The sequence below is a fragment of the Pseudonaja textilis genome, chromosome 3, assembly GCF_049901715.1.
Source record: "Pseudonaja textilis isolate UNSWEBS1 chromosome 3, rPseTex1.2, whole genome shotgun sequence".
Classification (NCBI taxonomy): domain Eukaryota; kingdom Metazoa; phylum Chordata; class Lepidosauria; order Squamata; family Elapidae; genus Pseudonaja; species Pseudonaja textilis.
In genome coordinates this window covers 103,161,236-103,185,384 of record NC_141992.1, presented here as the reverse complement: position 1 = coordinate 103,185,384, position 24,149 = coordinate 103,161,236, and the positions used below count along the sequence as shown (strand labels likewise).

Below are 24,149 nucleotides of genomic sequence, written 5' to 3'. Positions count from 1 at the left end.
GAGGAGCTGGTACAGGTGCAGTGCTGATCTACAACTTGAGGTGGCTATCCAGGCCAGAATGTGGTCAGTCTTAGATCTGACCCACATGGCCGCCCCGGAGCCAGCAAGGAGCTGCCCTGCCACCTCACCTGCACCCCCTGGGCATGTGCACAGGAGATAGTGAGTGCTGGCATCCTGGTGAAAGGGAAGCACTCAGAATGCAGTCAGCCTGCAGGGCAAGACAGCCCCCATGGATGCCTCATGCACTTACCGCTTCCTGTGCATGCACCCATGGGGCGGGGTGGGGGTGGTCCCACAGATCTAAGGCGTACCATATTCTGGCCCAGATGGCTGCCACTAGGTTGTAGATCAACAGCTGGTTGGCCTGAGCTGGATTGAGGAGCCACGGGCCAGTCCTTTGCTGTTTCCAGGGCAGCCCCACGGGCCATATCTAACCACATCACAGGCCAGATCTGGCCCATGGGCCTTACGTTTGACATGTCAGACCTATAGTATCAAGTCTTTACCAAGGACCTGGGATAGGCAGTTGTGGATGAGTGATGGTGTTCCAGATATTATTGCAGTATGGAAAGTGTTCCCAGTAAAGCCTCCTTTTGCAATTGGCTGATGGTGAATTTGTCAATGCCAATAATATTATTATTAATAAAGATTATTATTATTGTTATTGTTATTATTATTAAAATTGAGAAGATTTGATACAAGGCCAGAGTGAGGCTTCTTATGTTTGTCAGCATTCGGAATTAGAATGATGGTGTGAGCTGTGTTCATACGCTCAGAAATGTGTAGGCTGGATGAAGAAGAGGAGCATTTTTGTGTTTGTTTCCACTTACTTGACCTCCACATGTTCCCTGAATAGTCTAAATAGAATTATATAGACACACACTGACTTTTCCACTTGATCTGAGAGCTGGCAAAAAGGAAATATTGTGTTCCTACAGAGCTTATCTAATATACTGTTGCGCCCTCAATGCCAATTTATTAAGAGCAGAGACAGTGGACGTAATTCTTTTTTCACCGTTGAAGTCCATTGGATGCCTAAATATAAATATTTTAAATAAACAAATGCCTGCTTTTTAAAGCCATAGACAGGGGTTAAATATACATAGGGCATTATTAGTCATTAGCTTTCCAACCAGAACAAGAAAATTCACACTACACAACAGAGAAGCTGCCTATATTTGTTGTTGGAAAACCTTCCTGTCAAGTAAGTTTTAGTTCCCACACGGTCCTGTAGGTTCTTGAGCCAACTGTCTTTTCCCATGAGATATTGCTGTTCCATCTGGAAGACCACTGGGAAAGTCAGATGATTCTCTTAGTGTTGCCTTAGTAGCATCTCTTCCTCTGGGAGGCAGGGGGGGATGTTTCTCCCAGCCCATTTTAAGCACAGAGGAGGCAGGAGGAAAAAACCCTTTTGAAAATCACAGACTAATCACTCCCATCTGCTCCCGTGCTGCTTCTTGAGCTGCCTGCCAGGATCATCTCCTCGGAAACTAAATAGCACATTATTTTCAATAACTTGCAATCATTTACTTGAAAAACTGCTACCTGTTTAAATATCTCCCTGGGAAAAAAATAAAAATAAAAAGAGAATTAATCCATAAAGCAGAACCCATAGCATAGATTGCAATTAGAACTCAGATATGTTTACTTTGGGTGCAAATGATTTCATTTTACTAAAACGGGGGAGGAATAGCAAAATTGCATCTCAAATCTCTTTTGTTGTCCTTTTTTTCTTTTCAAATTCTAGGAACTAGAAATGGGGAAAGGGGAATCTGACAAGGAAAAGAGTTACTGGTTTTGAACACTCCTGAAATTTTCTATTGAGAATTCCAAAATACAAGTTATAAAATTTAAAAAAAGTTTATTTCCTTTGCTTCTGAGTATACTCATTCAATATTTTGTGGTAAAAAAAAATCACTGTCCAAATTTGGACCTCATGAAAATTGTTTCCAAAGGCTGACATGTTTACATTTGAAGATCAATTTCCAGAATTTTACAATTGCAATAAATGCATGGCATATGCTTAAATAATGGCAATTATAAATAAATTTACCTAGGAGTGATGGGTGGAGGAGCAGGTTACAATACAAGTGATAAAACTGTTTATTCTGAGAAAAAATAAGTCTGTAAGAAATTTTTTAACTCCCACACTGGTTTTCAACCCCACGATTCATTGGTGCTGAAACATAACAGTTGAATTAACAAATAATAGCAAACTAACAGAACTCAACAACTAATATAGATTGAGAGCAGAAATGCAACCTCAGATATTGATAATATCAACAAGAAGCTCAATTTGCATGTTAGGATGGTGAAATGACAACAGAACAATGAATCATCCATAAGATCTTGATTTATTGCATTTTGTCCATAGATGCTTAACTAATGTATTACTTTAATTCCATGCCTTTCTTCTCACATTTTAGAGGTGAATTATTTGAAGGGGGTGTGTGGAATCTTCCTTTCAAGCAGGGGTGGGATTCTACAGGTTCGCACTTATTCTCTAGAACCGGTTGTTAACATTCTAAGCAGTTTGGAGAACTGGTTGTTAGAAGAAATTACTGGCCTAATCCTGTAAGGAAGGCAGGAAGGAAATATTGTGGTGTTGCTTACAGAAACTGTATCTCCGTTAACCTTATTACATTCTTGGCAGGATTAGACTTTCTGTCTCAAGACCGTCTCTGGAGTTTTTTTTCCCCTCCTTTGCTGGTACTTTGCTTGTGTGGAGTGACCATTCAAAGTTACAATGGCACTGAAAAAAGTGACTTATGACCATTTTTCACACTTTTGACTGTTGCAGCATTCCCACAGTCAGGAGAAGCCAGGCGAGGAGATCCGTGTATCAATGTGAGTGATGTTGAGTTGGCCACGTCCAGCCAGTCATATGACCACCAACCCACGCCCACCAACTAAGCCATGCCCATAGAACCGGTTGTTAAAAAAATGAATCCCACCCCTGATTTCAAGTATATATAATATCAACTAATAAAAACTCAAGACTCTCTTATTCATTTGAGTCCAAGTATAGAATAGCAGCTGTGCCATTGTTTACTAACAAAATGCCACTAAATGGTGAGCATCTATGTGGAATAAAGGTCAATATGAAATTATTTCCTTTTTATGCAGTTTATTTATTTTATTTGTTTGACTAGTCATCTCAGCAGCTGAGGAGGATGTCAGAATCAATGGTTATAAGCACAACCAAAAGTCAGGACCCTTCACAAACTAGGGCCCCCAGGTCTAGGCACATTAATTATAATTATATTAAGGTAAAGGTTTCCCTTGTCCAATTGTGTCTGACTCTAGAGGATGGTGCCATCTTTATTTCTTAACCAAAGGAGCCAGCATTATCCAAAGGCATTTTCATGATGATGTGGCCAGCACAACTATACTCCGTAGCACACAGAATGCTGTTACCTTCCCACCAAAGTGATACCTTTTTACCTACTCACGTTTGCATTCTTTTGAACTGCTAGATGGGCAGGAACTGGCAGTTATAACAATAAATCAGTGGAACAGTTTGCCTTCAGTTGTGAGTTTTCCAACACTGGAGGTTTTTCAGAAGAGATGGGACAGACCTTTGTCCAGAATGGTATAGGGTTTCCTGCTTGAGCAAGAGGCTGGACTAGAAGACCTCCAAGGTCCCTTCCAACTTGATTATTCTGTATTCTGTATATATTTATCTACATTAATATTGGTCTTTATGTTTTTAATTCTGTTAGTAGAGTACTGTAGTTTTTAACTATTCCATTATTTAGCCTTAGAATTGTTACTATTATTACTGGAGGAGGGTCCATTGCCGTCTATTTTCTCTTAGTATCATAGTGGCAAAACATTTCAGGTAAAGAAGTCCACCAAATTCATGAAGTATGGAAAATTAAATTATAAAATGATGTGATCCCTAATTAGCTGTCACCTTTTCTGGAACAAAGTGCACAAAGTGCTTTGCACTTCTGCTCCATTACTTTGCTGTATATGTGCTCCATTACTCTGTCCCAGCAGCCATTTCTGACCTCTATTCACTTCTTCTGGTCTGTCTTGGGACAGGTGGACATTATCTCCCGTTAGCTCATTCTCCTGGCTTAAAACACAGAGCTAAGAACCAGCTGGCAGGCACAATGCTAATGCATTTACCAGTAGTATCTGACTCCATCCTTTCTGGAGACTTGCCCATGACTTCCTATCAGGGATTCTAGTTCACTGGGTCAGGACTGAATTTTCCCCTGAATAGGTCGGCAACATAGAAAACTTTTACTGATAGTAACCATTTCCATTAGCAGATGGAATCCCATGAATTGGTATCAGTTCAGAATTCTGAGGTTTTAGATGCCAGTTTTAAAGAAAAGACCTTCTCAACTGCATTGGAAAATTGACCATTTCCAAATCTGGAAATATTATTTTCTTGCCGTAGTATTGACCTGTCCCAGCAATGTAATGAGATGTGCAACAATATCCAAATTCTCCCAGAGCAGTAGCCCAGAAATCAAATATAAATAGTTAAGAAAGTTCCCTCTCTTCCTTCTCTGTCATTGTCACAAGAGCCCTAGGAAACTGAAGTAGAGCAGGAGGAGAAAAGGAATTAAATTATAGTGAAATCTTCATTTAACAGACTCTTTGGAGGAAAAGATGTTGGTTAATTCTAAACGTCTGTTAAATCCAAATTTACATAATTGATGTCATTTGCATAATCACATAATTGAGATTTCTATGTAACTTGCACCCTTTGTTATTTGTAAAAAAGTCAATTATGTAACTATACAAATGAGGCAAACTTTCCTAAGTGATATAAATTATGGGAGTTGTCTGGACAGACTTTGGAAATAGTATAGTTGTCTGCCTCCTAAAGGATGAAGCCCAAAAGCAACTTTGATCCATTGCCTCTGAAGTCCATTAAATATGAGTCCATGAAATCATCGTCATAAACATTGCATCATATTAAGACAAAAACAATAAGTCCATCACCATTCTTATTTCCAAGTGAGGAAATAACCATCTTCTTGACACCGGTAGCTTGCAGCATGATACATGAAAGAATTTAGGTTCATGCATACTGTACCTCCCAGTACATATTCTGCATCTGCATGATTATGTTTATAATTGAATGTTGCACCTTCATCCATTCATATGCATCTCATTCATATTGTTTTTGAAATATGGGTTAGTAGGATCCTTGAAATATGTTATTAAAGGATCTCTCTAGATCTAGATAACTGGATCTAGGTTGCAAAAGTTTAGATGACCACTTATTTAGATTTTTGCTGATTATATCTTATAGCCCTATATAACTCTTGATAATCAGTTTGAGAATCTCTGTTCTTCCGTACCCAGTTCTTTATATGTAATCCAAATGTAGCTATACTCTACAGATTGCAAAATGGCCTCTGTAAATGAGCCTTCAGGAATTGCTCCCATGTGATAGTTCCCAGTTAATGGTCAGACTGAGTCAACCAATTTGGACCTCATTCATACTCATCAAGGAAACCTGCCTCTTTTTGTGACTTATCTCAGAAGAGGAGAGACACCTATTTTGTAAATGAGGACAAGGTGTGTCCTTTTTTCTGTTTAGTTTTTTCAAACTATTATTACAATTATTTGTTCTTTGATGGGTGCCATTCCTTTGTGAAGAAAGAGTACCCTCTAGTGGATATTTAAATAGCTAACATATTTTAGATCAGGAAATTTAAAAACTCTTTCATACTCTTTAATTTTTATGCTTTCCTGCCTCTCCCCCAATGCACTTCCAAAATACTGGCTAATGAATTGAGGTTGCATGTATTTGTATAGTCGAAACTATAAAGGAGAATAAAATGTTTAAGTAGTATTGCTGGTAATATGAAAATGAATAAAAAGATGTCATTGCTTTAAATCTTTAAATTTATTGTGACTTGCCAGATTGACTCTTGCTGTTACCATACTGCATGTTGACAATATGGGGGCAGAGATGAAAGTAGCAACAAGTGTTTGGATAGAGCAAAACAGCTACTCATCTAGGAACCTCACTGTCACAAATCACCGCCTTGAGCTTATTTCAAATAGTAATTGGCAAGAATAAAAGTAGCCCCATGTGGCTTGGCATTCCAGAAGATGGCCATCATAACACATCTGGGAGAATCCAGCTTAAGGTAGACTGCAATAAGCTACTGCTTTGGGCATTGGGGGATGGGCAGATAGAATGTTAGCCTTTTCAGGCTAGGGTGCCAAGTTCTTTGTGAAAAGAATGACCTCATCTTGGCACAACTTCTTTTTGTAATGTCTCATTTATGCTAAATTAATCCCTGGCATTTTTCTTAGACTGAACTAGGATAGTATAGTGGAATTTTCAGAAAGGGAATCAATACACTCCACGCATTCTTGCTGTAAGAAACAGACGTGCATCAAGTGCTTTGCCAAACTCTTTAAAACCAATCTGTCATATTGTCCTTGGAGTCAATCTGGACATTCATCAGATGCAATCAGCCTCTGGACTCAGAGTTGAAGGCTTCTTTGAGCAGAATTTACTTATCTTCACTTTTAAATGCAGTGACACAGGGATATAAGTTACTTGTGCATTTACAATATTTTCTTCTGAATGCTTAAATTAGCCTTTAAATAACAGGTAGGTAATAAAAACCAATGGAAAAGGAATCATGTGTTTTTACATCTTATATTTAGACTAAGAAGTTATTACTGTACATACATTCTGATCATGAAGAGGAATCAGTTCAAGTGCAGTGAGTTAAAAGTACACTTTTAATAGGATCATGCTATTTTGCTAAATGAACTCTGTGTACTAGCTGCAAATCCAACTGTTGCAACTGAAACATCCTCCAAATTATTAGTTCAGCAATTCTGGAGTTTGCTAAATTGTCTCTTGTTTCTATAAAATGTGTGCTATATGTATGAAACTATATATTAACACAAACTAGATTATTATAATACTGTTCCATCTGAATGTGTACCTAATGACATGTCATAATAGCATTTTCTCTGTGCAAAAGTGGAAAGATTCCAGCTCTTGTCTCCACTGTCATTCCCAGTGCAATATGTCCTGTGTTCCCCAAATCTCCCAGTCTGGCATCTGGAGAGGCTGTCTGTGATGCAGGCTTGAGACCATGAATCAGGCTGACTTTAGAATAACAGACAGAGAGAGGGAAGGAGAAGAGATGGAGAAAACTGTTAAACTAACAATTGTGTCAGATGTAAATTTTCAGACTAATCAACTTGTTTTCTCTGTTCCTGGGGAGGGGATTCTCTTTGAATGATTCAGTTTAAGTGAATACTCAGTGAATGCAACAACAGTACATTCATCTGTACAGCAAACATGAGTAGGTGAAAACACAAGTATAAGTGTTTATATTACATGGATGGAAGATATATTGATTAGAATTTATATTGAAAAGTTAGTTTGCCCCCTTCTAAAATATTCTTCAGAAATAAATTAGTCCAGCACTTGTATATATATAATTATGGCTTAAGACTGATGGTTGATATGGGCAATTTCATTTATTCTTAAGACAAACTTCCACCATTTCCCCTTCTTTATGTATTATATAGTGTGAATGCATTTTCATTTGTTTATTTGCTTTCTATAGCCACCCATCTCAGCTCTTGTTGATCATTCACATGTGTTAAATTCACATTTCAATTATATTACATCAATAGCATGCTAAATTCACCTGTTAAACTTGGTTTTCTATTTTCTCATCCCTTTTTTCTAATGGCAATGATTGTGTCTATATCTAATCTTTCCATCGTTTTGTTTGTTTACCATATTTTTAAGACCAAATACAGTATATTTACAGTCCCAACCCATCAAGTGCATTCCTTCCTGCTTTCAATTTCTTAATATTTTCAAGAGGGTCAACCAGCCTCTGTTATCATAAGGTTTCTGTTGCTCTATAATAAATCATTCCAAAGGTACCAGCGCATTGATCTTCAATTTACTATATTTTCATCTCCCCTTTATTCCAACATTAAGCTCACTTCCTTATTTTCTTCTAAGCAATTCCTTCTGAGATCGGATAAGCTGAGAGACATTGGCCTAGGTCAGACAGTACACTAAGCCATGATTGAAATATACATGGAGAAGCAGGGAACTGCTTGCACATGAGCTATACTATGAGCATGCACCTTCCCTCTCTCTCTTTATGGCTGGGAAAAGGAATAAATGGGAATTTATTATAATTGTAGTAGATACCGATCTTGACAATGTAAAATAGCCTTTTAGATTTAAATCAAAAAGCTCAACTTTTCTAAAGAGTTCATTAAAATAAAACCTCAGTGTTTTTAGCTAGCTTGTAAAGAAATTGACTTGAATATATTTTAAATCATTATTCTTAATTCAGGTTTGCCAAGAATATGTTAAACTGAAAGTAAATTTCTGGTTTCTACCTTCTCTGATCCCCCATTAGAGTAAAAGATGAGAGTAATGAGTGCTCACACTTTACCCTTCAGTGCAAAGATCTCCTGGCTCACTAGTATAATCATAATGATGTGATGTAGTCCAGTAACATTTCAGTTCCATGGGTAAAAAGATTGGAAATAGCTCCTGGGCTACCTTCCTCTTTTTCTTTTTCAGGAATGGATCCAGGTTAGAAAATAAAAGAGGAAATATGTGTTAAATGGAAGTGCAAAAATATATTTTATGTTGTTTGGTTTTGGTTATGATGGCAATGGGATAAAGGAGACCTGCATAGCAGAGATGATTTGACAAGAAGGGCATCCTATTTACTTACTGTAATTGCAGGGATTGCTTTTCTAAACTTAAGATTGGAATACAACTTAATTTTCCATTTTTTTAAAAAAAAATCAGAATTGGAGGAATGGTTTGTGACACATTATAAAAGGGCATGTTGAATGCTGTATCTGTAACTTATTTTCAAACTCACTTGAATTTTAAAAGCAGCTTGCTATTCAAATTGAGGACATGTGGCATATTGCTTAAGAAAAGCAAGTCTAAAGCCTCCTTTGGTACATAGAATTTGTTTTATAGTTCTTGGATTCCTGGCTGCTGTGATCTCATTAAAAACCATCTTCCTGTATTTGACTATGGTGTTTCTATTTAATTTCTGCATCTTCCAGCATACATTTTGTTTTCTTTGCTACTGAGTTCTAATATACTTGTTTTGTAAATCATGAATCACACTGTGGTTTACATTAGATTATAGTGAAAGAATCAAAATGGGATGTGAACAGGACTCTAGATTTTAGCAGCTATGTTTAGTCATAACTTTGCCAATATCTAGTTAACTGGACCAGTATATAGTATGTTAATCATATGGCAGCAATGCAATCACTCTTGCAATTTTGTAAGTACTATTATTATGTCCAATTTTTGCATCTTGTATCAGAGTTTTGGCTTTTTATGAGGGATTTTTAAATGCAAATGAGGAAAAAAAACCTGAAATGCTACAAAGATTTGCAACTTGTTTATATTCATTTTGGTGTAATTTGAAGTATGTAAGTATTTCATTCCAAATACATCTCTTCTGTACTTACCATCAAAAATAACTGATCTGTTTAAGGGACTAGTGCAAGTGTCAGTAACCTGCAGCTCCAGAGAGGCATATGTCTTTTTGACCCCTCTCCTGCAGCTCCCTGACAACCCAATTGTGCAACCTGCTTTCCATCCCAAGACACTGGCCCAACCCAGCCATGGCCAATGCCAACCTTGCTAACACGAGGGCTGACAGGGTGAAAATGGGATCTGAGAGGAGGGTATGACAGAAAGGGAGAAAGGCCCGCACTTGAGCACAAGTTGCGGCTTCCCCGAAGATACCCTCCTTATGCGACCCCATGGCTGGCTGTTGCAGGACCAGGAGGGTGTGCATAAGTGGTGATACCCTCCTCAGGCCAAAGCACAGCAAAGGCGCATGAAGCAGGAGGGTTGACCAGCTGACAGATGAACGTGTTTTGTGAGGGTGCTCCAGCTTTCTTCGAGCCTGATCCCCGGGGTGGATGTGCAAAGTTCGGTGGGGCCAGCCCCCTTTTGCCACTGCCCTGACCTTCTTTAGTCCTCCAGCTAAGTAGTGCCGCCACCAGCATTGATTGAAAAGTGTTCTCCAGGTGGCAAAAGAAGAGAAAGAAATGGGGAGGGGGAGAAAAACAGAAATGGGAGGGAGGGAGGGAAGAAAGAGAAAAACCTATTTCCCACAGAAAATACTGGGAGCCACAAAACCTGGGTAGGTGTGGCTGGGGGGTTGTCATGTGACTGGGTGGGAATGACATTGAGTTGGCCACGCCCACCCAGGTTTTGTGGCTGCCGGTTTTTTCTTTTCTGTTGGAAATGGGTCCAAATGGCTATTTGAGTGTTTAAGTTTGCAGACTCCTGGACTAGGGAATTCAGTTCTTTGAAGTGAACTTACAATTGTAAAAATGTTACATTAGAATATTTGAACTGTTGATATCAGCAGCATCCACAGCAAGTAGCAGTGCTCATGAAATAACAGCTTGTGGGGACATCGTCAAATAAGTGGCAAACTTATATAGTGGTGTCTCAATGTCTGATGTAAGTATGTCAGTTGTCACAAATGTTTTATCACTTGTCTACACACACACACACACACACACACACACACACACACACTCCTGATGGATGCCCATGGTTGGCATGAGAACTGTTGAAGCTTAAATCAGAACATTTAACTCTGAGAACTAAGTTTGCACTACCGGGATGGTTGGCCTTTGATTCTTTCTCACTTGTATGCAGGGTATTAATTAGTCTTGCTTATAGTTTTCTTTTTACACACTAGCATATTATGTTGAATCAGGGTTTCTTTTAACTGTAGTTTGTTGAACAAGCCATAGTAAATGGCTTGTACTGTATTAAAAACCATACTCTGCTGATTAGAAACTATAACATTTGGATTTGGTAAACATGGTACGCTAAAATAAACAAAATACATGTCTGTTTGCTATAACAATAGCCCCAGTCTAGTTTGCTTTTTGCTCTGTCTCCTTGTGCAGACTTTCTCATTCCTTGTTCCCAACAACCCTTCAATTTTAGATGAACTATTGACCTCACCATGGCCTTGACCTGCATGTTATTTGCTCCTGATGGACCATAGCAGTGCAAGAACACCGTTATTTTAAGGAGGCTTTGCTCAGAAGACGGTGTTGGCTCTTGAACTGATTTTTGCCTGTGTAAATCACATCTATGAGAAAAACAAACCAACAGGCAGGTCAGAGGCCCTTTTTGATCTAAGGATGTGTTCATATGATAAGCTTCCAACTGGTTTGCTGCATGCTTAATTGTTCTTGTACTCATTCTCTTAGTAAGGAAAACCAGAACGTTAATAATTCTGCATAAAAAATGTCTCTAGAGGGAGATGTGTATCACAGTTCTAGTCCTGCGCTCATTCCAACCACTCCCTTTTAAACCATCCTTTTTAAATGTAATGGCAAAGTGAGCCTCTGGTTTTTATTGCATACTAATGTGCAGCTATCCCCAGTTTTTTTAAAAAATAATGAACTACTGGAAAGAGCATCTTGGAGTGCAGCACATGAGATAAGGTTCAACTTTGGAGTCAGTTTTAATTTCTTGTAATATGGAAAAAGAATCTGAGCATTAGAAATCACATCAGAATTGCTTTGGTTCTGATGGTTAAGAAAAGCACACTATTAATACTTTGATACTGTGCCACTCTTGACTTCACATATTTAACCTAAAGTCATACAAGATGATTTTCAGAAGGAGTTTTATTTTATTAATCTTTCTTACAAGTACAATTTTCCGTCTGTCCATTCTGCAACGTTAGCATGGTCAGGTGACCGAAAGAAAACGTATTGGTGAATGTGACAGAAAGCTTCAATATAAAAAAGGAATGAGGCAAGGCTGTCCACTATCTCCATTTACTAAAAGGGTACCTGTGTGTAAGAGAGTTCAGGGCTGTTTGGAAATTGAAACAGTATTTGCTGTGTGAGCAAGGAGACAGCAAGGAGCCTTGGAATGGCTTAGCTCAACTGCAGTTGGAAGAGATTTCTTTTCAGGTGAGGAAGGGGAATAGAACTCCTTAGCATCAGACCGTGTTAATAATAATATAGGAAATATTAATGCTCTGAGGGTCATTTTGAAAAATCCTTTGTTAAGCAAGAACCTAGAAGCAAATTTAAAGTTTATAGGCTTTATGATTCTGGAGATTTTGTGAAAAGGCATGAGTGGTAGTTTGCTTTTATATATATAGATTTTAACTTTAGAAGTCTTAACCAGAAACATTAGATGGGACCCAGAAATAAAAGGAATAGAAATTAAAAAAGAAAAATATAAACTACAAGCATTTGCTGATGACATCTTATTAGAGGAACCATTAGTAATGGGTCCAAAAAAGATACAAAAATTTGAGAAATATGGAGAGGTGGTAGGGTTGAAAATAAACAAAGAAAAAACTAAAGTAATAGTTAAAAATTTCACGGACAAAAAAAAAAGGATTTGACAGAAAATAATTTTGCAGATAGTAAAGAAGGCCAAATACTTAGGCAGCCATTTAACAGCAAGGTGCGTGATGATTAAAGATGATAACTATTTAAAATTAATGCAACAAATTAAATTGGACTAGGAAAGGTGGAAGAACCTACAATTATCTATGTTAGGGAGAATAGCAGTTGTGAAAATGAATATATTACCAAAATTAGTTTTCCTATTCCAAACAATACCAATAACATTAGAGAAGAAATTTTTGATGAATTAAATAGAACAATTTTGAAGTACATTTGGCAAGGCAAAAAAGCGAGAATAAACTTGAAAATGTTGCAGGAATCTAAAAGTAACTGGGGGGTGGGGTTGGTCTCCCAGATTGGGACTTATACTATCAGGTGTCAGTTCTTACATGGATAAAAGAATGGATAAATTTGAAACATATAAGGCTGTTATTATTAGAGGGACATGATCTCCAGCTGGGTCGGCATGCCTTCCTATGGTACGGTAGGAGCACAGTGCACAGATATTTTCAAAGGCATAAGAAAGTGGTGCTTCACATATGGGGAAAAATCAAATTACAGAATTATATGAAAATATCAGTCTGGCTCTCTACTATGGAAACATTAATATATCCAAATCTCATTAATCTGGAAAAAAATTGTATTCTATAAAGATATTTTGAATAAGAACAGTGAACTAAAAATTAGACAACAACTACAGAGTCATGGGATGGACTTAGCTTGGTGGCCTTATCTCCAGATACAATCAAGATATGAGAAAGTGGGGTCTAAATAAAGAACCAACAGCATTAGATAAGATTATATATATTTGTTTTCTTAAGTTTTCGCAGGTACTTACATGTATGGTATTCAGCTTTGTTCGGGTATTTTCCCACGTCCTTATGGTTGTGCTTTTAAAGTTGTAGCAACGTTTCGGCAGAATCTCATCTGCCATCATCAGGCTTCTGTACTGTGTTCATCTAGACAAACACAATACAGAAGCCTGATCATGGCAGATGAGATTCTGCTGAAATGTTGCTACAGCTTTAAAAGCACAACTATAATGATGTGAGAAAATAACCAAACAAAGCTGAATACCGTGTGTGTGTGTGTGTGTGTGTGTGTGTGTATGCCTCTGACTGACTACTCCCTAACTCTAATGTTTGAAGTAAAGCTCTGTATTGGAGGCTTTTAGTGCAGCTTGGCTCCGAGTAAATGGATGGCTATCATTTGTTAGGAAGCTAGGTTTCATCTGGGTGCCTGGTTGGGGTGTCTTTGAGCTGGAGGTATCAGGGGGGATCTGTTTGTGCCCAGGTGTTTGCCTGGCTTGTGGTGTGGAGATTTTTTTCTTTGTGAGTGCACTTTGGCCAGTAGAAGCCAAAGTTTGGGGGCGGGGCTTAATTTCACCTCATGCCTAGAAATCATGCTGGGCCTTCCTATTGGCAGAGGCCGTATTGTTGGAGAAATATATGTTTTCTTAAGTTTTCGCGGGTACTTACATGTATGGTATTCAGCTTTGTTCGGCACAACTATAATGATGTGGGAAAATACCCGAACAAAGCTGAATACCATATGTGTGTGTGTGTGTGTGTGTGTGTGTGTGTGTGTGTGTAAGCATCATCCCCTAGAGCCAGAAATGACTAGCACATATGTGCGAGGGGAACCTTCACCTTTAAAATTGTTTTAGTTTACATTCATCAACCTATTTGTCAGGATTCAAGTTCCAGTAACTTTTTTGGACATAACGTTGTGTTTGCAAATCCTAAGTGGAGGTATCCTCATCCCCTTTGTTAGAGCTCTAGACAATTATTGTCTTTGGAAAATAAATGGTTATACCTGTTGTTGCTCCTTTGAATTATCCTGATGCCCGCCCCCCCAACAGGAATAAGATCTATTCTTATAACCAAGAAGGATAAGTAGGATCAGTATCAGTAAAATTTGACACTTTTACCATCTTCATCGGTGTTGTATCCTTTGAGCAATGCAATTGCATGGGAACTATTGCTTGCAAAGGAACCTCCTCAGATTGGCTAAAATAGAAGAATAAAACTTGGAATTTGCTACCAAATTTTGCTATCGTCAAAAAAAGAACTGTACTAATACTATTGGAAGTCATGGTGATCAACAGCTATTAGGCTTGATGGTAGTTTGACTGCTTCTAAAGGCCATCTGCTCAGAAACCAGTAAGCTTTCTTGTGCAATTGGTTGTCCATTGTGAGAACAGACTGCTGAATAGATGGGCCACAAGTCCAATCCAGCAAGCACTGCTTATGCTCTTACAATTTGTGACAGTAGCATCTCACTCATTTGATCTAAGCTAACAAGGACCAGGCCTTGTTACTGCTTGGATGGGAGAACTCCAGGAATATCAGGGCTATAATCTGCACTGGTAATCATCCTAGAAGAAGTCAATGGCAATGTAAACCACTTCCATAGGAAGCCACCAGAAACTGAAGTTGTTTGAAAGATTTCATTTTTAAAGCGATTATTATTAAAAAAAACATGTACACACGTATTTTAAAGCTGTTTTATTTACTTGATTTCTATAGCCACCCAGCTCATCAGGAGATTCTAGGCAATATATAATACAAAATAAATTAATTAATTAAATTAAAACAATACAAAATAAATAAACATTCCATTCTGTCCCTAAAAGTCTCTAAAAGTTTAATATTTGATTGCAATCTTAAATTTAATGCATTGCACAACATTGAGAAGCTCATGAATCGTGAAGGCAGTTGTTTGGCATGACACACAGCTTTCATTAGCAGACACTGTAAGAAAGAAAATCATACGATAAAGCAATGCAAATATATTTCCAGCTAGGGGACTGACCTAGCCTTTCTGGAGTTCTTTTTATGTACAGGTAGTCCTTGATTTACAACCTCAATTGGGACTGGCCCTTCCGTTGCTAAGCAAGGCAGTTGTTCAGTGAATTGTGCCTGATTTTATGAACTTTTTGCTATGGTCTTAAAGAAACGTTTATTGAAACATTGCAGTTGTTAAATGAAGCATGTGGTCATTAAGTGAGTCTGACTTCCCCCCATGATTTTTCTTGCTGGGAACCAGCTGGGAAAGTTGTAAATGGCAATCACGAGATTTCAGAATGCTAAACCATCCTCATCCCATTACGCCCATTCCTGGACCAGAATACCCTGCTCATTGTCATCCATGCCCTTGTAACCTCCTACTTAGATTATTGCAACACACTCTACATAGGGCTGCCCTTGAAAAATATTTGGAAACTTCAACTGGTGCAAAATGTGGCTGCCCAAGTAATAAAGGACGCTGCCTACCCAGCACATGTAACACCACTACTCCATGAGCCAGTTGCCTGTATGTTTCTGGGTGCAATTCGAGGTTCTCATTGTCACCTTTAAAGCCCTATATTGCTTGGGTTAGGGTTAGCTGAGGAACTGTCTATTCCCAAGAGTTTCTACTCATCCAATTCAATCCAGGAGATTGGGCATGCTGCAAATCCTATCACCCAGAGTGTCAGTTGGCAGGAACTAGGAGAAGCTGTAGCCCCTGCCTTATGAAATGTTCTCCTCTTGGAGATTAAAATGTCCCCAATCCCGTTGGCCTCTTGCAAAGCTTTAAAAACTTTGCTAGGAACCCAGGTATTCAGAAGGGCCCCATTATTTGGCTTTACTATTAATTGATTAATCATCACAGCTGCTGTTTATACTTACTTTGTGGATGTTTTTATTTTTTTAATGTTTCCATTGATTTATAATTTTCGAATTGTAAGCCTCCCAAGAATCACTTGGCTAAGTTTGGAGGCTCTAGAAATTGAATAAAGAAATAAATCCATGCCAGTTGCCAAATTTTGATCATGTGACTATGGGGACATTGCAACAGTTGTAAGTGTGCGGCCTGGTCATGCCACTTTTTTTTCAGCCCTGTTATAACTTGGAATGGTCACTAAATGAATGGTTTTAAGTTGAGGAGTACCTGTATACAAGTATCTTGCTTTATTTGTAAAACACTACTGAAAAGGCAGCTCGTCTGCAAGCACAGAGCCGGAGGTGAGACCTAGGGAAGTGTTGTCATTGCTCTGTGACTTAATCAGTGCTTTTTCCTTCACAGTGTTGAGCATTCGAGGAGCTCAGGAGGAGGAACCCACAGACCCACAGCTAATGCGGCTGGACAACATGCTCTTAGCAGAAGGGGTAGCTGGTCCTGAAAAAGGAGGGGGTTCAGCGGCAGCAGCAGCGGCAGCGGCAGCCTCAGGGGGTGCTGGCTCAGACAATTCCGTTGAACATTCTGACTACAGAGCAAAACTCTCACAGATTCGGCAGATCTATCACACAGAGCTGGAGAAGTATGAACAGGTACCAGTGACATTTCTTCCTCTGTTACGCGGGCCAAGACATAGTGTTACTTTGGCCTTATCTATAGCACAATCCTCTCTTCTCTCTTGGCTCAGGGATGAAAGGTGCATTTTTTGACCAAAGGACTTGACAAGTGTTTTCATTGCCTTTGATGCTTCAGTTGAGGAGTGAATATATGAAATGGCCACGTACTATTTTACTGCATGTAGAAAAATAGCATACAAGCAAAGTCATGGAAGTTAAACCCATCTGCTGAGATGCTAATTGTTTAACATATAAGACATTGTGTTCCTGGGAAACATCCAATAGGCAAGCCTCCACTTCTTCCCCCATTTCAAAGGGTGAAGTTCAGAAAAAGCAGTGCCATTTGGAAACTGCTGAACATTTAAATTGGACATGAAGTATTTGTGGTTCAGTTAATGTGTTTCAGCTGTGAAGTCAGAGTTGCTATGATCCTGTCTTAGGTCAGATGCTTCTTGAAAAGAAAAAGAGAAAAAATGGTTTAAATGTAAATAACACATTACTATATGCTTTGAAAAATACAATGAACACTTACTCTTTAGGAACATACTTTTAAAATATCTGTACTTTTTTAAAAAAGGCTTTTCAATTGAATGTAAAAATAATTAAGAGGTTTTTTTTAAAAAAAGCAATGTAGTACTGCGTTTAACTAGTTGTTACAGCATTTGACAAACAATCATATAAAGGTATTTTAGATCTGGGAGTTGTAACTCTGCTCCTTAACAACTCAACATACTATTATCCAGTATGTTGTTCTTTATTATAACTTCTGACCTTCAGATACCGGCAAGATTTTTCCACTTCCTTTCCCTTCTGTTCTAACAGAAATGCATTCCCCAAACAGAATCAGAACCTTTCCTTCTTATTGACAACTTCTGTAGTCAAATATGAGAAATTTACACTCTGTTGTTGAAAGTTTCGTTTAAAGTACCAAAAGATGTTTCTCTGATAAAAAAGTTTTTTAAAATATTACTGAATTCAACAATTCAACAATGTGGAGCCTATAAATTTTATAAATTTTCAGATACCTAAATTTTGCCCCAAATGTAGATTCTGGGTTCTTTCGCGACTCTATTTTGTTATTCTAAAATTAGGATTCTAGGACAATGTTGGGGCCTTGTTTTTTCTTCCATCATATATTTGGAAAAAATGCATGTGTGTGAGAGAGAATGTGTGAAAATAAAATAATTTCAGATGCACATGTCCCCATCGCTTTCTTCTGTCGTGGAATTCATGAGGCCTAAAGGAGGTTTCCAAGTGGTGTTTCATCTGGACACAAACAAAGCCCAAATCTGTTTAGCTTAGGCTCCAGCCACACATCAAATAGATATGCAAATCTGATTTACATTTGTATAGCCCAATATTTGAAACCTTATACAGGGCTTGGGTAAACAGACCTAGTCTATATGCAGTCCCTGAGACTTTGATATGCATCCAAAAGCTTCTCCTTACTCCCACTGAAATTTGACAGCAAAATTTTAGCAACAGATCACTTAAAAGAGCTTATGATGTAAGATGATATCCAATTTAAAACTTGTGGAAGTACTTTGTATAAATTGAACTTTACAGATGTTTTGCAATTGATCTGTTTAATGTTTGTTATGCACTCAGTTGCATCCTTGGCTGCACAATAATCAAGAGGGTCTTAAAACTGAGGTTTAAGAGAAAAATACCAGCCTAAATTATATATCAGAGCACACTGTATGCATGTTTTTTTTCTTAAAGATCTCATGGAAGCTTATTATAAATCAGAATGTGTGTTTAATATACATTCATGTATGCAATTTTTCAAATATTTATATCTGTTTTCTTCCCTCATTCCACTTTCACTTTACCTTGCCCCATCTTTAATACTGTACAATGTTAATAATTGTTTAAGACTATAGGGCAGAACAGTAGAAAGCTTTGAGGGAGCAAAGAAGTATGCCATGCATCCTTAGAGCTGCAACATGCCACCTTATCATGATTTCTTAGTTCCCAAGGGTTCTTCATGTTCTTTCTCCTGTGTCTCAGGCTTGTAATGAGTTCACAACCCACGTGATGAATCTGCTGCGGGAACAGAGCAGGACTCGGCCTATCTCTCCCAAAGAGATAGAGAGGATGGTCAGCATCATCCACCGCAAGTTCAGCTCCATCCAGATGCAACTCAAACAGAGCACATGTGAAGCTGTCATGATCTTGCGCTCTCGATTTCTTGATGCACGGTGAGCTATAGACCAGACATGTATACTTGCCTATTTGTCTATGACAATTAGGAATCATTTCCAAGTTAGAGAACTGATTGTCTCCCTAGACAGGATGTCAGTGTCAAAATAATTAATGGGAAGGGGGAGTGAGCTAGTAAATACTTGCTTGGGCTAGACACTTTTAATTTTAAAATTATTTATTTAATTTACAACAATAACAATAATTTTGATTAGTACTTTAGTAGATTAGCATCAAAAAAAATTCACTTTATTACACATCATATTGTAGTTTCCAAATACCCTATGAACTATGAAGATTTTTAACTGCCTATAGAACAAATAGATCCTATAGAACAAAGATTGACCATCCTTTTCTTCAGTGTATGAGCTAAGGAGCATGATGGCTCATGTAGTTAGGATGCTGGGTTGGAGATTAGCTAGTCTGCGTTTGAGATTCGAATACTGCTACATGGCGGGGTGAGCTCATTCACTCCGGTTCCTTCATGGGGATATGAAAGAAGCCCCCACCCCACCTCCGGAATACCCTGGGCAATAGTAATGTCACTGGCTAATCCTTTCACTCTGGAAGCAGCTTAAACCAGAGGTCACCAACCAGAAAATGTTGGTGGTCTGCAGCGCACTGGGGTGGAGGAGGTGCTCTGGGATGACCAGTGGGCCAGTTCTGTGACTAGAGCTCTGGAATATGGGACCAGCCAGGCAGCTCGTGATGAGCTGAAAATATCCGCTGTAGAGGGAGGTATGTGCAACTTGCAACATTGCAGGTGGTGCAACATGCAAGGAGTAGTGCAGCCCTCGCCGGCTGGAACGAGATAATGGTGCTGTTATGGCAAGGAGGCAGGGTGGCGATGACATAGGCATGCCAAAGCAACAGGTGGCAGCAACCGGCAGCTCTTTCTTCCCCTGCTGTGGCTTCTTGTCAACTGAACCCACCACTGGCTAGCCTCGCCCTTCGCCCTCCCCTCCCAGTCACTCTTCGTCTGGCCTGAGAAGGGAAGGGCGAGGGGATGGAGATTCGCTTCATATTCCAGAGCAGGAGCAAAGCTTCATCTCTTGTTGTGGGTCTCGTGAATGTTTCTTCTGGCCCTGGTTGGTGCTGTGCAGCTAGGAGACGTGCCCCAAGACACTGGCTGTCCCGTGAGATGAGAGAGAGAAAGAGAGAGATACAGAGAGAGAAAGAGAGAGATGTGAGAGAGGGTGGGGGGAGAGAGATGATTCAGATTAACAGAGTTGGAAGGGACCTTGTAGGTCATCTAGTCCAACCCCCTGCCCAAGCAGGAGACCCTGTGGACGACCTGACCAGGCTTTGTCTTCAGAGGGATTTCCTGGCAAAGATGAGAGAGAGAGATACAGAGAGAGAGAAGGTCCAAAAGGTTGGTGACCCCTGGCTTAAACAGTGCCTCCAACAGAAACAGATCAGAAACATTTGAGCTTTACCTGGTTCTTTTCAGAGTAGAACTGCTGAGGAAATCTTTACTTTGCCATTTTTCAGTGAACAAATTACAGACAGTCCTCAACCTACAACTGGCCACTTAGCAAGTGTTTGAAATTATGATAGACTTCCAAATCTACTTAAGACCAGGTTCCAGAGTTCGATGGTTGCGCCAGTGGTGGGATTCAATTTTTTTTACTACCGGTTCTGTGGGCGTGGCTTATTTGGTGGGTGTGGCTTGGTGGCCGTGTGACTGGGTAGGTGTGGCTTGGTGGTCATGCGATTGGGTGGGAGTGGCCAACTCGACATCACTCATGTCAAGGGGCATTTTGCCAAGTCCCTCCCCTCCCAGCCACTCCTTGTTACCCCCAGCCTCAATATAGTTCTATAGTTCTGTAAAAAATTCACCTTTTTTCGACTTTATTATCTCCATCCACATATTATAGATGTAGTTTTATGGACCACTGAAAGAAGGAAATGGCTCACATGCTTTGCCCAAGGGTGTGATAGGCAGGTCACAAAACAGGGTTTTGAGGGGTTGCCACAAAGAATGGGGGGGGGCAATGTATTTTCCAAAGCACCAGAAGGCAAAACAAGAAGCAATGGATCGAAACTGAACAAAGAAGAAGCAACCTAAAACTAAGGAGAAATTTCCGACAGTGAGAACCATTAACGAGTGGAACTGCCTGTCTCCAGAAGTTCTGGATGCTCCAACACTGGAAGTTTTCAAGAGGAGACTGGACAGCTATTTCTCTGTCAGGCAACCTTGGCAACTTTAAGACTTGTGGACTTCAACTCCCAAAATTCTGGGAGGAATTCCAGAAGTCCAGAAGTCTTAAAGTTGCTCAGGTTGGAGACCCCTGGTATAGGGTCCCCTCCAAGGATTATTCTGGCATCCTCAGTTTGCCTGCCTGAGCAGAGAGTTGGACTAGAAGACCTCCAAAGTCCCTTTCAACTCTGTTATTCCATTATTCCTAAGTTAAATAGCTAAGATCCTCATTGGGACCCTCTCTCTTTTGCTCCCTCTGGTCTAATGGGTAAATAAGATTTTTAGAAACCTGCAGTTGAAAGTTATTTATGTCTCCTTACCCTGAAGACCCAATTTCATTTGGAATTTAATCCCAAGCTGATTCCCCTTTTAGCATTTCTCTTGATACTTCTACTTCTCCAAAATGCACCCCCAAGAAGCGACATCTCTCCCCACACACACACACACATACACACCATATCTCTCTCCCTCCCTCTCTGCTTTAGGCTTAGAAAGTCTGCCAGTGCTGCTCCTCATTTGGCAAATGCTTAAGGAGAATTAGGGGCTAGAGACAGTTGACATTCTCATCTCTGCTACAGGTGAGGCTGTCCGAAAGACTGTTTGGCAGGCACGCAATGCCTTCTCCTCAGCCTCTCAGCACTAATGAGAGATGCGGCTCTACTGGCCAGGGTAGGCAAAGCCTCTCATTTTGTACAAACCATCTGCTGCCGGCAGATACACACTTATGGGTGGCGTGGGCAGGTCCATTCAGGGCACAGAAGTTCTGCTGTTTAGCCCAGCAGTCCGGCTCAAGCCACAGGGGGTTTTTTAAAAAAAATATTTTCCCTACGGGAAGCTACCAAAATGGGAAGCATGCCTCTGCCTGCATAACTAAAGGGAGACTCTCCACCCCGCAAAAGCCAATGGCTTGAAAACAGCTCCTCTGCTACCCCACCACCACCCAATTCCCCCGCTGCCTTCCCCACGGGAGGAATTGCAAATGCAGTGTGCCATTCGGGTGGGAAATTCCTGGAACACAATAAAGCCCACCCACTCACCTCCTGCTGGCAGGCTGGCTAATGGGGTGAGAGGAGAGGCGGAGAAGGGGAGCCCTCCGAAAGAAGGGGGGTGAAGGAAAGTGCAGTTTGCTGCGGATGCCCTCCCTCGCCCCTATGCCTGGATTCCCTCCTGTGGTCTCCTCAGTTCTTCACCTCCCCAGTCTATCTTGATTGCAGGCAGAGCCGCATTGCCTTTTGCAAGCCTGCTGTCGGTGAAGCTGGGTGCCGGTGAGGGCTGCCTTTTTGCATAGCTTTGTCCAGCTATTGGGGGGGAGAGAATGGCTTCCTCCCCAGGCTCCTATCCATTCCCCCCCCCAACTGGGGAGGGAGAAAGTGTGAGCAAGCCAAGGCTTTCCCTCCAGCCTTTGCCCAAAGCCCCTTGCCGCACCAGGAGGTTGAAGTTTGAATTTCTTCACCCCCTCCGACCCATGTGTAGCTTGGCAATGGGAGTTTCTTTCCACCCCCTTTTCCAGATACTAGATCAGGGGTCGAACCTATCTTTGCTGCCCATTGCATTGCAAATAGGAATCTAAAAGCTGAGAAAGAAAGGGAAGTTCCTGCACAATAAGGCCGTCGCTACCGCCTGCCGGCTCTGGGGGCCTCGTCTATGCGGCTGCAGCAGGACTTTGCCCAAACATCCCCCTGGACCTCTTTTTTTCTTTCTTTCTCTTTTCTCTTTCTTTTCTTTCTTGTCCTTCTCCCTTCCTCTCTCATTCCCTCTTTTTCTCTCTTTCCCTCTCCCTCCCTCCCCCCCTCTCTCTCAAAGCCATGGATGGCCAAGCACTCTTCGCTACTTCCATTTCTTCTTATTGGAATCAAGACTGGCTGAACAAGGATCGCTAGCTGCACTGGAAGCGTCCCTACCGGTGACCCTTCTCCTCCTCCTCCTCCTCCTCAGGTGTGCCTGCCCCGCCATGGCTGCTGGTTGTGAGAGGAGGGGGAGGGGAAGACAGATCACCCAAAGAGACGCTTCCAGCCAGTCTGGATTCCAAAAAGAAGAAATGAAAGTAGCAAAGAGTACCAAGGAAAACCCAGCTGCGGCTTTGAGGGAGACACACACACACACACACACACACACACACACAGAGAGGGGGGGGGGAGGGAGGGGGGAAGATAGGGACCCAGCCGCTTCTCTATCCCCTGCCATCACCCTTACCTTCTTTATAAACCATATTTTAACTCTGTTCTATGCAAGGAGCAGAATTAGATAGTTGAAGAGTAAATTATACTTTATCGATTGTTATCTTTAGTCTCAGAAAGGACAAATGAAAAGTGCTTTACAAGACAAAAAATATCAGAAGACGGCTAATGAGGTTTGTGGTATAAGTAGCAAGAAGATACCACGTATGTTAGAGTTTGTCCCAGAAAGTGAAAACCAGAAAAGAAGATGACATATCTGAGCATCAGTTTGTTTGTAGGATCCAAGAAGGAATCTCATGGCTCTGAACTTACCTTTTAAAAATAATGCTGTAGAATCACTGATACTGATTATCCTTCATGTTTTGTGACCAGGCGGAAGAGAAGAAATTTCAACAAGCAGGCTACGGAAATTCTCAATGAGTATTTCTATTCTCATCTCAGCAACCCGTATCCCAGTGAGGAAGCCAAAGAGGAACTAGCCAAGAAATGTGGCATCACAGTCTCACAGGTAAGAAACCTGGATGCTCATCTATAGGGTGGCCATCACCCATCCATCCATCTACCTTTCCATCCATTAAGGCAGAAAAGGCTGCAAAGAAAGTGTTTGCATAAATTCCATAATGAATGCTGGGCAAAGTACTTAGGAAAAACAGTGGACAGGGACAAAAATAGTTTGCTTAAAAAGTGAAACTAGATGTTTTTAGAAGTTGGATTTTATTTGGAAATAAATAGAATTTTACAGGACTGTTTTCATTCATTTGTAAAAAATAATAATAATCAGTTCATATAGTAACTATGTAAATGTATTATTTTCATACA

At 40.1% G+C, this 24,149-nt stretch overlaps 1 protein-coding gene across 4 annotated transcripts in view; it reads left to right on the top strand.

Moving 5' to 3' along the window:
• PBX1 (PBX homeobox 1) overlaps positions 1-24,149 on the top strand; it is a 163,250-nt gene that overhangs the window by 97,860 nt on the left and 41,241 nt on the right. For all 4 annotated transcript variants that reach the window (XM_026703419.2, XM_026703420.2, XM_026703418.2 and 1 more), the window contains exons 3-5: positions 16,483-16,727; positions 18,762-18,952; positions 23,703-23,838. In XM_026703419.2, coding sequence (XP_026559204.1) covers positions 16,483-16,727; positions 18,762-18,952; positions 23,703-23,838 — 572 coding nt within the window. The remainder of the gene's footprint in view (positions 1-16,482; positions 16,728-18,761; positions 18,953-23,702; positions 23,839-24,149) is intronic.